The following is a 13,328-nucleotide window of genomic DNA, read 5'->3' on the forward strand; positions in this document are numbered from 1 at the left end:
CTGACAATGTCAAATGGTTGTAAGAACATTGAGTGTTTGTTTTGAGCATATTTCTAAGTATTGTTGACACTGCATGGACGTGGCAAAAGGAATAGAAGTCATCTTAAAGGACCGCGCCTCTTAACGTCGTTTCGTCATCCGAAACTCACATATTGTCTGCAATGATAACGCAAGATAAAAAAAAAAGGTACCAATTCTGAGTCATCGGCCACTGAAATTGTACGAGAAAATTTTTTTTTCAATATAAAAGAAAGTTGACTCGGTGGAATATTGTTTTCTATAAACTGCAATTGTCATGTCAATCCTCGCAAGTCTCCGTCCAGCTACTCGTTCCTTGGCCCATATCCGTGCTTTCTCTAGCACTCCGGTCCACAAGCTCTACATTCAAAGTAACCTTCAAAATGACCAGACTCATCCTAACTTGGCCTCTCCTATGGACCCCAACGCGAAAGTCTATGACTTTAGAAGCGATACAGTCACTGCCCCTACTGACGAGATGTTTGATATCATGAAGTCGGCTTCAAGAGGCGACGATGTTTTCCAGGTAAGATTGCACACCGCTGCAACTCCCACATGGTTTTCAAAAGCCTAATATCGTTTTGAATTGCAGGAGGACTACAATGTAAATGACCTCGAGCACTTTGTTTCATCCATCACTGGTCATGAAGCTGGTATGTTCTGCGCTAGTGGCACTATGTCCAACCAGCTTGGTTTGCGTACACATTTGCAGCAACCACCCCACTCTGTCCTCTGTGATCACCGTTCTCATGTGTAAGTATTGGTCATAATTAGTGTATGGTGGTGTGTCTTACATAATCCGTTGGCCTATAGAAAACTTACAGCGGATAAATTGGTTTTTTTTTAGGTTCCTGTGGGAAGCTGGCGGTATTTCTTTCCATTCCCAGGCAAATGTAAGCCCAGTCTACGCCCATAACGGTGTTCACATCACTGCTGAAGAGGTTATCAACAACATTGTTGAGGAAGATCTTCATACCGCTCCTACTAAGGTTGTCTCTTTGGAAAATACTTTGAATGGTATGATCTTTCCTATTGAAGAGATCAAGCGCATTAGTGAGCATGCTCGCGCACGCGGTATCAAGATGCATCTCGATGGCGCTCGTTTGTGGAACGCTCATCAGGAGACTGGAGTACCTCTCTCAGAGTATGGTAGATACTTTGACTCCATGTCCTTGTGCTTATCCAAAGGTGTAGGTGCTCCCATCGGTTCCATCCTTGTAGGCGATGCCAAGTTCATTCGTAAATCAAGACACTTCCGCAAGCTCTTTGGTGGTGGTTGGCGTCAAGCCGGTGGTATGGCTAAGGTTGCAAAGCACTGTATCGAGAACATTGTTCCTACTATGCCACAAACCCATAAGATTGCTCGTCGTCTTGCCAATGAACTACAAGACATGGGTATCACGCTTACCTTCCCTCAAATGACCAACATGGTATTTATCAACACTGCTTCCGCTGGTGTTACTATCAACGATATTCTTCCTGCTCTCCTCAGACGTAATATCAAGATTGGCGGCAATGGTACTACTTCAAGATTAGTCCTTCATCATCAAATCAATGATGAAGCAGCTGACATCCTTCTCGATACCTTGAGGGATGTCATCGCCCACAAGAAAAGTTTGGGCGCGCGCCCAGTCAGCGCTTCAGAAATCAAACAAGATGCCGTCAAGGCATACACACAGTAGATACATCTACTTGTACAGATACCAATCTTGTGGCATTGAAGGACAATCACATAGTAATTTAAAGCTTGCACGCGCATGTGCAGCGGATGTATATTAGCAACATCAACCCATTCTTGCAATAAACCAACAATTCATTCTTCACCATGTTGGTATTAACGGAAACGTTACTACCACCTACATATGGTGAAGCAAAACCCTACATCTTGCTTGTTCGCGAATGTTTACTTTTGTTAGACCATTCTAACATCAACATTGTCTTTACACTCTCACGATAAGTGAGTAGAGGCTAACATGGTATACCTGGCATTTTTATTCTGAACAAGGGATACTGAATACAATATTTGTGTCAAACAAAACCTGATCTCCGGTCGATTTGTAATTTCAGTTAACTCTGCATAGGGTCAAGCCGCTCTCGCTTCCATTCAACAAAGTCGTCAAAAAGAACAGGCCCTGTTGAACGTGTTAATATAAGAGACAACATGCATATTTAGCCGAAAAAGTACTTACACGCAGACATCTCATCGTAATCATGAAAGTCGTCTGAAACAGTGGTGGCAAATTCCAGAAAGCTTTGCCACTGGTCACGGTTGATAACTTTCACCGGTTGCTTTTCAGTCAAAAATGTTGCGAATGATTCAACGTGGGAAGACTGATTGCCCAAAAGTAGTCCCCACATAATAATCGCAGTCTGTGTACATTTTGAATGTCTGTTGGTTAATACATGAATGCTGATATGGAAAAGAAAATCAGTCATCGGTAACATACATCAACATCCAAACACTTTTGTCCCTTGCTTTTGACGTATCCGAACGAATAGCGGTATAATTCTTTAAATTGAACAGGGTCCTGAAGAACAAGTTCGAATTCGGGTATCTTTGCCTTTAACTGAGGCAGCGTGCATACGCTAAGAGTGTGTGGCGGATATCGCATTAGAATTGATGCCAATTTAGCTCCCACGCCAAAGTCTCGATCTTACTTTAAGTTTTCCATGCCAGTCATCCATTCTTCTCGAGTAAAATAACCTGTTGTTCAATTGCAGTCAGTCCGACAGATACTCAATTTCCAGCTGTATCATCACTGAATTAGATATGTATTTACCCATGGAGGTTGCATTTAATTGCCAACTGATGACTAGCACAGTAGCCTGTAGCGAGCAAAAATGTTAGGTAACTGATGGTTTACCATTGGCAATAAACAACACTCATGTTACTTACGCTTTCTAACGAGAGCTCAAGATCACTGATAAATTTGGTCATTCCTTCCGGTGTGATATTGCCTCTCATCTCAGGGTCTTCATATTGATCAAACCAGTCACTGCATTGCTTGCTGTTGAACTAGATTGAGTCAAATAAAACATGTTAACTGTCGGAGAACGAATGAGGGGTCACGACTGGGCAACAGGTGGTGTCCATACCGTTTTTCTAAAAAGGCGAAACAAGAAGATATGCAATAACGTCAGTACGGCTGTATAAAATAGGTAGGCGGTAACATTTTGTTATCAATGCTTCTGGGAAGCAAAAGACGACATAAGTGAGATATAGATACATACTCTGAATAAAATGACCCATGTAACGACGGCTTTTTGGAAAGAGATGCCAAAGATGGCGGACTGGCATGTGTTGTTTCGACAGCTGTCTGAAAGGAATTACTGTACTGTAATTGCTGACTAGACTTTCTTCTCTTCTGTGTTGCCTGTGTGCTTTGTTTAGCGCCCATATGATATCGTTGTTCGGAGAAAGGAGTGATGCTTGTCTGTGCGGATGTAGTATGTACGCTGGAGTACTTTCGCTTCAACGTCATAAAAAGGTCCTAACGCGGCTGGAAGCGACGAAAGTATTGTTTAAATACACCTTATGCTGAGCACTTGCAAATGGCAATCGGTTTGGAATTGGGGGAGGTTTGAAGTCGTGAAAAATTGAAAAGTACAGCAGAACAGTTCCAAAGAATTCAAAAAAGGAGACTGCGTCTTTTTGGAACATCGAACAAATTCTGGAATTTTGACTCTTCACTTTCCCGACCTCATGGCTGTCGACAATCCCATTCCCGTAACAGTCTTTACTGGCTTTTTAGGCAGTGGTATGCTAAATCAAAAGTGTTCTTGCACATTCCAGGTTACTACAGGTGTTAACGTGAAGCATCACTAGGCAAAACCACCACCATTCTATCACTCTTGAAGCGTTTGCCAGCTGAGTACAAGCTATGCTTGCTGAAGAATGAATTCGGAGACACAGCAGGTAAGCTGTCAAATGTTATAGACCGTTTACGTTTGATTAGGTTACTGATAATACTTTTACTGCGAAAAAGTCGATAGTGAGCTAGCTCGGGAGGGTAACCTTGGCGTTCAAGAAATGATAAACGGCTGTATGTGCTGTGTTCTTGTCGGTCAGATGAAGCTCGCATTGATGGAATTGAAAGGTGTGTATTATAACCAGCAATACTGGCTGCCCATTAAGGAGTTGCGAACTTATGGTTGATATTGCTACAGAAAAGTACAACCCCGATCGTATCATAGTTGAAACAAGGTAAAAAATTTGATCAGATCACGAAACATAGAAACTACCTATTTTGACACCATATTTCTTATCTACACCCTACAGCGGATCTGCTTTTCCAGGTACACTTCAAATATTAAGACAACTCCCAGAAGAGCTTACAAGGCTAACCATTTCTTTTTAGCACCCATTGCATGGCAGATTCGTGAAATGGAAAGTGACGGCTTTGCACTCGATTCTATCGCGACGGTGGTCGATTGTATCAACTTCACCGGCTACGAGGACACAAGTTACACTGCCAAAATGCAAGCACAATATACAGATGTAATTCTTTTGAACAAGCACGAGTTAGTAAGTGTTGCACCTTTTCTCATCAACGTCTCGTCGACATATAGCTCATTTGTATTCTTAGGTATCCGAGCAACAACTTGACACTGTCATAGATCACATTAACGAATTGAACACCGATACACCAAAAATCAAGTGCGAGGGCACACTTGGAGTATCTCCTGATGTACTGTTCGGATTGGATACCAAGCTTTTCCAAATATCAATGGACAAAACGCAGCAACCTGAGGAATTGATGTTCACTTCTGTTCCCGGCGGCGCACCAGCAGCTCATCATGCAGATGGTAAGCATCAAGAAAACGAAGTTGACCTCATCCAAGTGTACGAAACTTTGGATACGGCAACTCCCTTGCGGTATGATCAATTTGAAGCCTTTTTGAAAACTTTACCCAAGGACGATATCTACCGACTTAAAGGGTTTGTAAGGCTACAGGACGGTGAAGAGCTACGGCTATACATCGTCAACCACTCTTTTGGACGATATACCTTTACACCAGTGACTGCAGCAGAGACATTGGAGAAGGCCAGTCAGTATGTCCTCAAAATTACCGTCATGGGCCAAGATCTTAGAATGTATGTAGATAAAGTGAGAGCTGGCCTTTTGCTGGATGAAACCAGCAACATCAAGTTTACCCCAGCTCATAGACATTAGAATAAAATTACAGTTAGTTTGAGGTTGACCCCATCGTATGACTTTTTTCATTTTTTTTGTTGGTTGGCTCAAAATATAGCCCGATTTTTTTTGGGGGTAAGAAGGGACTTCGAATATCGTCGGTTCCAAGCTGGAATTCCTTTCACATCTTTCATCTCAAAATGCTTCAGGCTCTGAAAATCTTCGTCTTCTTTATTACCCTGCTCGCTCCATTCTTGCTACTCCCACTGCTCCCATCCAACTCGTTCTACCGTGATCCAGCCTTCCAACAGAAAGCTTGCGAGATTGCTCAAACTTACGCCCCTGCTCAGGTGCATCCATACCTGCCATGTCCCGTCGACGTGCCATCTCAAAAGAAAAAGTAGTGATGAAGCGTTGACCTTCCTCTTTAACACCAGACTACTAATGTATGCAATCCTTAGAGATTAGATAATATAGACTAAAAGTGGTTTCTTCATAATCCAATCTAAATAAAGCACCACCGACTGCCTCCGCATCTACCATAGCTGAAATTTCATCTTTGATGGGGGGGGGGTTTTTTTTATAGAACTAGAAACAGGAGAAGCTTTTTTTTTGTTTGTTTCAAAAGGATAAAAGATTACAGAATGTATTTGAGTGGCAATGGTCATGCCATACAGACAGATGAAGCGGCGTGGCAGGAAGCCATTATGTGTAATTGGCCACACTCAAGGTAAATGATGACCTCTCTCTACTTGCGCAAGAACTTTCCGATGATATGGAGACCAAACACAGACGCTATGAAAGTGAGCGACAAAACCAAAACAACAACAGGATCACTAAAGGAAGAGAGTTAGACAAGAAAATTTTGCCGTTCATACGACACTGTAAATCGATCAAAATACATACACACGAAGGCCGGGAGAGTCGTCTGAGTAGATGCGCATCATGCCTGAAGTGCTACCGCCGGGAATAGCTCCACGGGGAGCATTACTGTTTGAGCGAGAGGTAACGCGTCTCCTACAGTGATCAACATTAAGTCAGTTTACAATCAGCATCTGAAATGGTCTAGGCTGTCGGATCAAAGTCCAGCGCAACGATTGAAGACGACGAGATCCAAGTTTTTCCAGCGATTGCAGTTGCCCGCCATCGGAACTATAGATATCATCTCTTTCATTCTCGATTCGAAGACATCAAACTATCTCTGCCACCGGCCGGCCACAACGTCCTTTGATAAACTAACCTGACTGTTCCCTTGGGTGTGGTAGCTGGTGAGTCGGCCTATGGAGTGAAGAAGCATTTAGCATGAGATTGATCATAAGCAGATGGTTCATAGATCGAGGCATTTTGATAGATTACCATAGTGATGGGTGAGATGTGTGAATGCGGAGAGAGACGCGCTTTTTTCCTCTCAGCAGTGCCACAACCTCCTATAGAATTGGTTGATTTTGCTGGGGTCACACCATTGGGCCAAACGTTACGACGGACAATCAAATTTTATTTTTCATTGGGCTTTCCTTATCAGGCGGCGGTGTTTGCAGTCTCGCTAACAGGAATACGCTCTACAACTTCATCGTCAGCTACAGAGAATCCTCTTTCGCTAACATGGGGCTTATTTAATACTAATTGCTTATTACGGTGTTGAGTAGGTGGTATGGGGTGCTCGAACGGACAATCGGGATACCTCTGGCAGTTGGGTCCAAACCGACACTGAAGCAAAAAGTTAGAATTCACTTGCAAAAAGGTCAAACTTGCAAAGCTAGACTTGGCTACTTACTAAAGTAATCGAAGCGCTAAGGTTATCACGAGGGTGGGTGAAATGGCATCCTGGTCGGGTGCAGCCATCGCCATCTCGGCACGGAGTGGGGTTTCGCTTGTTGGCTTTTGCATTTCCCAGCGGGTGTGGGTAAGGACAACGAGGGTTGGTACAATTTGGCCAATATCGGCAATTTGGTTTGGCATCTTCGGATTTGGCTATTTCGGGATGTATATAAAGACATTCATTAGCTGCCTTGGCACAATTAGGGAAGTCACTAAAAACAGTGTTTCATGGTCAGTCACATTGAAATCGAGCATTTGCAGTGGAGATTGTAAGCCAGCTTACCGACAAAGGGTCCGTGGGTGCCAGAATGGACATTCATCTCCTTTCTTGCAATTAGGCCAGAAGGTACATCTAACTCGTTCCTTTTTCTCTTTATGCTCTTCGACCTCTCTATGTGAACCGAGTCGATCAAACACAGACGGCTTATCTGCAATACGCAATGGAAGTCAGACATTTGTTAATGCATAAGCACTTGGTAAGCACGGATATTTATTACCACAGCCTGTCATATACATACCATCTAATATCATCACCGACCGCTCGCCAACTCTTCCGTTATTTCCTAGTCGTGAGAATACATCCGCTCTTCGGTCATTACGGCGGTCACCACGGCGGTCATCTTGTCGTCTTGCAGGTCGCTCTCGGTTTGGTGATCTCGAACGAGACCTATCTGTTGCTCGATTTGGTCGTCGCTGAGGTGAAGCTGATCGACGCGATGATCGCCTTGTTTCAGGGAAACTGTCTTGTTGATCAGACTTTGCACGGCGGAGTGCCTGTAGGAACATTCTGGTTTGAAATGGCTTGCTCTGTTGCCTATTCGTGTCGTCCTCGTCCATGACAACTTCCTCTACATCAAAGTCCGTTTTCTCTGCAGACGATCGTCTGTCTAATTCCGAAAAGACCCAGGCTGACAAAGCAGAATCGTAATCGTTTCCAATCAATTGTATCAGTTCGGAATCCAGATCTGATTGTGTTTTGCCATTGACGAGCATAGTGATTATGTATTCCGAAAGTCGATTGTCTACATATGGTACGCTTGCTCAGTACACAATACACTTTGAAAGGCCAGCAATGGAATCAGATTCTTACCATCGGCAGATACATATTCCTTTTCGACGCATTTTGAGTGGATATCATTCTAAGGTGATCAGCGGTTAGTAATGTTCAGTTGTTAAGTTGGAAGTTAACATATTGTGCTTCTTAGTACCTGAAAGTCTGCTAATTTTGCTTGATCCATAACGACGAGTAGAATAATCAGGAAAGATCAAGTCCAAGTTTTGTAAAGTGTGGTTTTTTTTACTTTTCAGTCCGCGAGTAACGAAATTCGTGACGGTGACTTTTCCTTCATGTCTGAACGACGATTCAATATACCAACCGTCGAGCAAATCGAGCAACACAAGAGGAAATCAAAAGCCACTAACTACTTTCAACAAGCAAAAGCTCTTGGATCCGCTGAAGATTCAGCAAGTGCTACTTCAACTCCCAATGAAGCGATCGAGATCCCACCACAGTCAAACAGCTCCGCAGCACCATCTAGCCGCACCGTTAGCGAAACCACAAGTCAGAACACGACTCCTCCACCGCCACCTGTGACCCCCGTAAGGCGTCTTGGCCCCAACACTATACTCGTCAATCAAGCTCAAAGGGGAAATCCAATTTTACAGCACGTCCGGAACGTGCCTTGGGAGTATGATGATATTAAAGCAGACTATATCGTTGGCCAAACTACCTGCGTTTTGTATCTGAGGTAAAAGCCCTTATTTACAGAACATGTAAATCAGGTTGATTGAAATGGTATTAACCTCATTTAGCTTACGGTACCATCGACTACATCCTGATTATATTTATGATCGGATGGGCAAGCTAGCTCATCAATTTGTTTTGAGAATATTACTGGTGTTTGTGGATATTGATAATCATCAAGACTCTATCCGAGAACTTACAAAATCAGCTATAATACAGAATTTTACAATCATGCTGGCCTGGAGCCACGAAGAAGCTGGTCGATATTTGGAGACCTACAAGGCCTTTGAGGGCAAACCACCAGATATCATCAAAGAGAAATCAGTAGACGACTACATGGCTAAGCTCACTGAATGCCTAACTCAAGTGCGTACCGTCAATAAGACCGATGTCCTTACACTGAGATCAACCTTTGGATCCTTAAATCGTATCATAAACGCTCCTACAGAAGCTCTGGCTTTGTGTCCAGGCTTTGGCGAACAAAAGGTCCGACGACTTCAGCAAGCCTTCACCCAACCTTTCATTATAAATCCAAAGGGCAATAAGCGTCAAAAGAAAAATTAATGGAAGGTAATATGGAGCAGTAACTGCTTGAAAGCAGATCTACTGGTGTTTTCTTTCTTCTTTGGCCCTCGTTTCCCATACCCTATATAATACATGATAACAAACATTGTCTACAGCAGAGTAAAAAAAATAAAAAAACTAATAATGGAAAAAAACCCCTCAGACGCGAGATAATTGTATTTTTTGCAATATTTACGAATGTCATTGACCAGTAAACATATCTTTGGAGCGTCGTAATGTTGGAGCGTGGGTAGATGATGCGTCACTGTGGTTATTTTTGCCAACATCTCTGAATGGAGTTGGCGTGGTATTATATTTTGAGCGATCGTCAATAGACAAAGATTCCATTGGCAATTCGTTTTCGAGCATATCGTAATGCTCGTCAATTTTAGTTCTTATTTCAGAATAACCACCGAACGAACTGGAAGAGCCGTATGATGTTCCCAGGTTCCCAGCTGCGCGAGCCATTGAGAATGGTGATACTCGAAGCTGTTGATCGGGAGTTACTGGTGGTCTTGAAGAGCGTCTGTCATCTATTGTTGCATTGCTAGAGCTCCTTGTGGTATAGTAGTAATCGTCATAATCGCCTTGATGGACCATTTGTGTTGTTCGTTGACTTCCAAACCAGTCTTGATTTTGGCTGTCACTTGAGTAATCAGCCTCTGAGCTTTCATCCGGCGTTGGTGTGCCTATAATTTGCCCATTGTATGCCCATGGGTCGATTAGAGAATCTCTATTTTCTTCCGGTACATAGCCTGGGAAAAATGATTCCAAGAGGGTTTCTTGATTACCGTTCGCTATAGCGGTCAAATCTTGACGAAGCTGCTGTTGTGTCTGTTGAAGCTGTTCGTCATCGTCAATGTCGTCTTTAACTTGATGACTGTCGTCGAAATGCATGCTTGCCCCCGTGTACGAATATCCATCGAAGTCGCCTTGAATACTCGGGCTTAGGAACTCGCCGTCGCTAGCCAGGCTAAATCTAGGAGTCATTGCCACAAATGTGTCATCAAAATTTTGGAGATCCGTTTCCGATTTAAACATCGGTATGTATTCTGGCTTAATGCGCTTGCGGTATACGTCCGACCAATCCATCCCGGCGAAGTAGGGATGCGATCGAATTTCTTGCGGGCCGTAAGGTCCAGCTCCAAGTCGATCTTGGGGTACACGATGTAGTAGACCAGTAATGAAATCCGCTGTGACAGTGTCAAAATTGGGAGGGAATTCCAAGTTGTCGTCTAAAACTCGGTTGTACATATCTGCGTGATTTTCGGCCCAGAAAGGTGGAATACCAGTAATCATTTCATACAGCAAGGTACCTAAACTCCAGAAATCTACAGCAAAGGAGTATTCATCTCCGCGCAATATTTCTGGTGCAAGATATTCAGCAGTACCACAAAATGTAGTTGTTCGTTGGTCTCCAACATTTGTCTGCGGTAAGAATTGTTTGGAAAGCCCGAAATCAGTCAGGATGATGTGTCCATCTGCTCCCAACAGAATGTTTTCGGGTTTCAAATCACTTTAAGACAAACATATAGTTAGTTTGAATATATTTAGATAAAGGGCTCAACGCCAAAATCGTCTGTCAAGTGGCCACCTACCGGTACAAAATCCCAAGGCGATGCAATTCTTGAATACCCAGCAAAATTTCTGCAGTGTACAGGCGGCATCTTCCAGGGGAAAACTTGTAACACTTTGCCAACTGTGTGGCCATATCACCCCCAACGTGATAATCGAACACCAAGAATAACTGGGAAGCATCTTGAAACGAATGATGCAGCCTAATGAGGAATGGATGCGATATCTGACCTATCCGCGCCAATATTTCCCTTTCAGATTTTGCATGCTCCACCTCTCGATGCATAACAACAAACTGTTTCGATATTGCTTTGAGAGCAAATAATCGAGATGTTCGATGTTCTCTCACTAGAATGACCTATAGCCATCGGTTTTTTTTAGTTAATGTCCCACAATAATGCTGCCCTGTATTGGAGGAGAACATACCTTTCCCATGCACCCCTTTCCCAGCACTTTTAAGATTTGAAAATCTTGTATTGTCACCTTTCGCGATAGGGATGGCTTTTGAGAGGGTGGATCAAGCTCAGCACTTGATGCTGAGGATATTACACTACTGGATGTATTTTCAATGCTAGTAGCGTAGGTGTTCACAACTGGCGATGATGGCGCGCTATCCACCTGCCAGTATGAGCTTGTAGTATCTAGCGCCAATGCGCTTGCACTGCTTTCTGCCAGATTGTCTGCACTTCTATCACCAGGATGCAATGGTGCTTTCTGCTTCTGTTTCTGTTTTTGTTTCTTGTTTTGATCATGTTGATGCTGCTCATTCATCCATGCTGTTGCATGCATCTCCACGTAAGTTTGCATTTTTTCTTTTGCTGTTGAACAATCCTCATCTCGTTGTGGAGTGAAAAAATCACGGAATAAGGACGATTTTCCGATGGAGGAGTCTAGGGCACACCGTCTCAGATATTGTTCAACTTTCTCAGAATTTGAGTGCTTTGGCTTGAGACTTGGTAGAGCTGTCAAGAGGTTGCGGAAGCTGCGCCTCTTCAAGTTAGCCTGTTTGCTTGACGCCGTATCGAGTGGCGGTAGGACAACCTTGGTTTTCCGAAAATACTCACGTATCTGCAACAGACAGATGTCAAACAGATCTGTTTAATTCTGATGCAGTTGTGCATATTCTTTGATACGTAGATCGATCGCTCCTACCTTTTCATCAAATTCTTGGAGATCGGACGTGTACCTCACTAATGACAGTATTTGGCGCTTATCTTCAATTATGATGTTATAAACCTGTCAAAAATTTATAGGTGGGTTAGAGAATAATAATGAGTAGAGGAGCTGGGGAAATAATCCACAAACGCCCGTTGTCCCACTCAAGCTCCGCTTCTGTACTGTCAAAAGTAGCAAAGTACAGCATGGTACATTACCCTCAAAGCTCGCTTGACCGGTTTCTGCTTCCGAGGGTCTAGTGCCCATAATATCATAGTCGATTCTATGACAGCGATGTCGAATCCACCTTCTATATCGATGACGGGAAGAGCTTGAGACAGCAAGGTACTGGAGCTGCCTGGCCGACGTAAGGCATATTGATGAATCGGAGCAATCACGGTACTCATTCCGGGAGCGGAGCAAGATGCTGAAGTATGGTCGAATCGATCGCTTTTTGATGACGGTTGATATTAGAACTAGCAACAAGGTGTTTTCAACGAAACAATCCAAGGGACCAAAAATTTGTCAGGGATGGCGTTCTTGAATGAATGAGGAAGGGGGCGGCGCGAGCACTTTGCTGTATTCCCGTAATACTGATCAATTTTCAATTGACAGTGCTTAAGTAGTCAGGTCAAGAATGTAGAGAAGCGATCGCCATTAAAACAGGTTCATCATTACCTGAAACGTACTGTATGGAGATGCAGGGCTTTTAAAATGCTATTTCACCAGTGAATACGTAGAAAATATGTCAACCAGTCAATTATAAAGTGGAAAAAAGGAAAGGGAGGAACGCAGGGTAGAGAGAGAGAAAGAGAAAATAAATAAATAAAAAAGAAAAATTGACGAATCCAGGCAGGTAAACAGGCAACAGCAGCACCGAATAGTGCGTCGATGGGAAAATGTGATATGTGATATGTGTGTGTATGTACTGTTATGTCGACGTTCGAAGACGCGTGTGCGTCTGTGTCTCACCTCCCAGTCGTCGAGGACCTTTTTTTTTATTTCTCTCTCTGAGATTCTTCTATCTATATCTTTTGACAGGTCTATATTAACATGCTTATAGTTTGCATCAGCTAAAATATACGAAGCAGTTCCCTTATCCATCGGTATAAACATCGCTTGAACCTTTTGTTTATACAAGAAAACGTCTATCTTGCTAATTGTAAAAAGCAGCTCTATTCTTTTATGGCATTTGTTGTTTCTTTAGCGAACAAACCTCATTTGGTTGTGGTCTTCCGCGTGCAATGTGTTACCGTGAGGCAGACTTCATAATTTGTCTCAGCGCCAATGACAAAGCACAGTATCGATAACACCCTTTT

At 43.1% G+C, this 13,328-nt stretch overlaps 8 protein-coding genes across 8 annotated transcripts; 3 read left to right on the forward strand and 5 right to left on the reverse strand.

Annotated features, from left to right (window-relative positions):
• Positions 1-295: 295 nt before the first annotated feature.
• On the forward strand, positions 296-1,895 carry K450DRAFT_249478 (uncharacterized protein; the record flags this gene model as incomplete). Its single annotated transcript, XM_051590409.1, has 3 exons — positions 296-544; positions 611-771; positions 866-1,895. 3 exons carry the CDS (start codon positions 296-298, stop codon positions 1,698-1,700), a joined length of 1,245 nt encoding a protein of 414 aa, XP_051443012.1. The 3' UTR covers positions 1,701-1,895.
• An 81-nt stretch (positions 1,896-1,976) lies between these two features.
• Positions 1,977-2,657, reverse strand: K450DRAFT_249479 (uncharacterized protein). Its single transcript, XM_051590410.1, has 2 exons — positions 2,208-2,657; positions 1,977-2,150 (listed from the first exon to the last, which is right to left on the reverse strand). The coding sequence occupies exons 1-2, from the start codon at positions 2,461-2,463 to the stop codon at positions 2,086-2,088; spliced, it is 321 nt and encodes a 106-aa protein (XP_051443013.1). The 5' UTR covers positions 2,464-2,657; the 3' UTR covers positions 1,977-2,085.
• Positions 2,658-3,249: 592 nt separating this feature from the next.
• On the forward strand, positions 3,250-5,233 carry K450DRAFT_249484 (uncharacterized protein). The gene is made up of 7 exons (XM_051590411.1): positions 3,250-3,776; positions 3,845-3,934; positions 4,005-4,115; positions 4,186-4,222; positions 4,298-4,314; positions 4,377-4,543; positions 4,605-5,233. Exons 1-7 carry the CDS (start codon positions 3,722-3,724, stop codon positions 5,190-5,192), a joined length of 1,065 nt encoding a protein of 354 aa, XP_051443014.1. The 5' UTR covers positions 3,250-3,721; the 3' UTR covers positions 5,193-5,233.
• Positions 5,234-5,729: 496 nt separating this feature from the next.
• On the reverse strand, positions 5,730-6,570 carry K450DRAFT_249491 (uncharacterized protein). Its single transcript, XM_051590412.1, has 4 exons — positions 6,510-6,570; positions 6,394-6,431; positions 6,060-6,170; positions 5,730-5,989 (listed from the first exon to the last, which is right to left on the reverse strand). The coding sequence occupies exons 1-4, from the start codon at positions 6,510-6,512 to the stop codon at positions 5,902-5,904; spliced, it is 240 nt and encodes a 79-aa protein (XP_051443015.1). The 5' UTR covers positions 6,513-6,570; the 3' UTR covers positions 5,730-5,901.
• Positions 6,571-6,671: 101 nt separating this feature from the next.
• K450DRAFT_200741 (uncharacterized protein) lies at positions 6,672-7,964 on the reverse strand (the record flags this gene model as incomplete). The annotated part of the gene is made up of 4 exons (XM_051584642.1): positions 6,672-6,860; positions 6,928-7,183; positions 7,255-7,399; positions 7,490-7,964. 4 exons carry the CDS (start codon positions 7,962-7,964, stop codon positions 6,672-6,674), a joined length of 1,065 nt encoding a protein of 354 aa, XP_051443016.1.
• Positions 7,965-8,306: 342 nt separating this feature from the next.
• K450DRAFT_249498 (uncharacterized protein) lies at positions 8,307-9,380 on the forward strand. The gene is made up of 2 exons (XM_051590413.1): positions 8,307-8,719; positions 8,784-9,380. The coding sequence occupies exons 1-2, from the start codon at positions 8,319-8,321 to the stop codon at positions 9,277-9,279; spliced, it is 897 nt and encodes a 298-aa protein (XP_051443017.1). The 5' UTR covers positions 8,307-8,318; the 3' UTR covers positions 9,280-9,380.
• K450DRAFT_249499 (uncharacterized protein) lies at positions 9,380-12,100 on the reverse strand. Its single transcript, XM_051590414.1, has 4 exons — positions 12,007-12,100; positions 11,281-11,922; positions 10,878-11,212; positions 9,380-10,795 (listed from the first exon to the last, which is right to left on the reverse strand). The coding sequence occupies exons 2-4, from the start codon at positions 11,659-11,661 to the stop codon at positions 9,481-9,483; spliced, it is 2,031 nt and encodes a 676-aa protein (XP_051443018.1). The 5' UTR covers positions 11,662-11,922; positions 12,007-12,100; the 3' UTR covers positions 9,380-9,480.
• A 442-nt stretch (positions 12,101-12,542) lies between these two features.
• On the reverse strand, positions 12,543-13,320 carry K450DRAFT_249503 (uncharacterized protein). The gene is made up of 2 exons (XM_051590415.1): positions 12,699-13,320; positions 12,543-12,602 (listed from the first exon to the last, which is right to left on the reverse strand). The coding sequence occupies exon 1, from the start codon at positions 13,123-13,125 to the stop codon at positions 12,766-12,768; it is 360 nt and encodes a 119-aa protein (XP_051443019.1). The 5' UTR covers positions 13,126-13,320; the 3' UTR covers positions 12,543-12,602; positions 12,699-12,765.
• Positions 13,321-13,328: the final 8 nt, after the last annotated feature.

This window comes from Umbelopsis ramanniana, assembly GCF_025399195.1.
Source record: "Umbelopsis ramanniana AG unplaced genomic scaffold K450scaffold_43, whole genome shotgun sequence".
NCBI classification, from domain to species: domain Eukaryota; kingdom Fungi; phylum Mucoromycota; class Umbelopsidomycetes; order Umbelopsidales; family Umbelopsidaceae; genus Umbelopsis; species Umbelopsis ramanniana.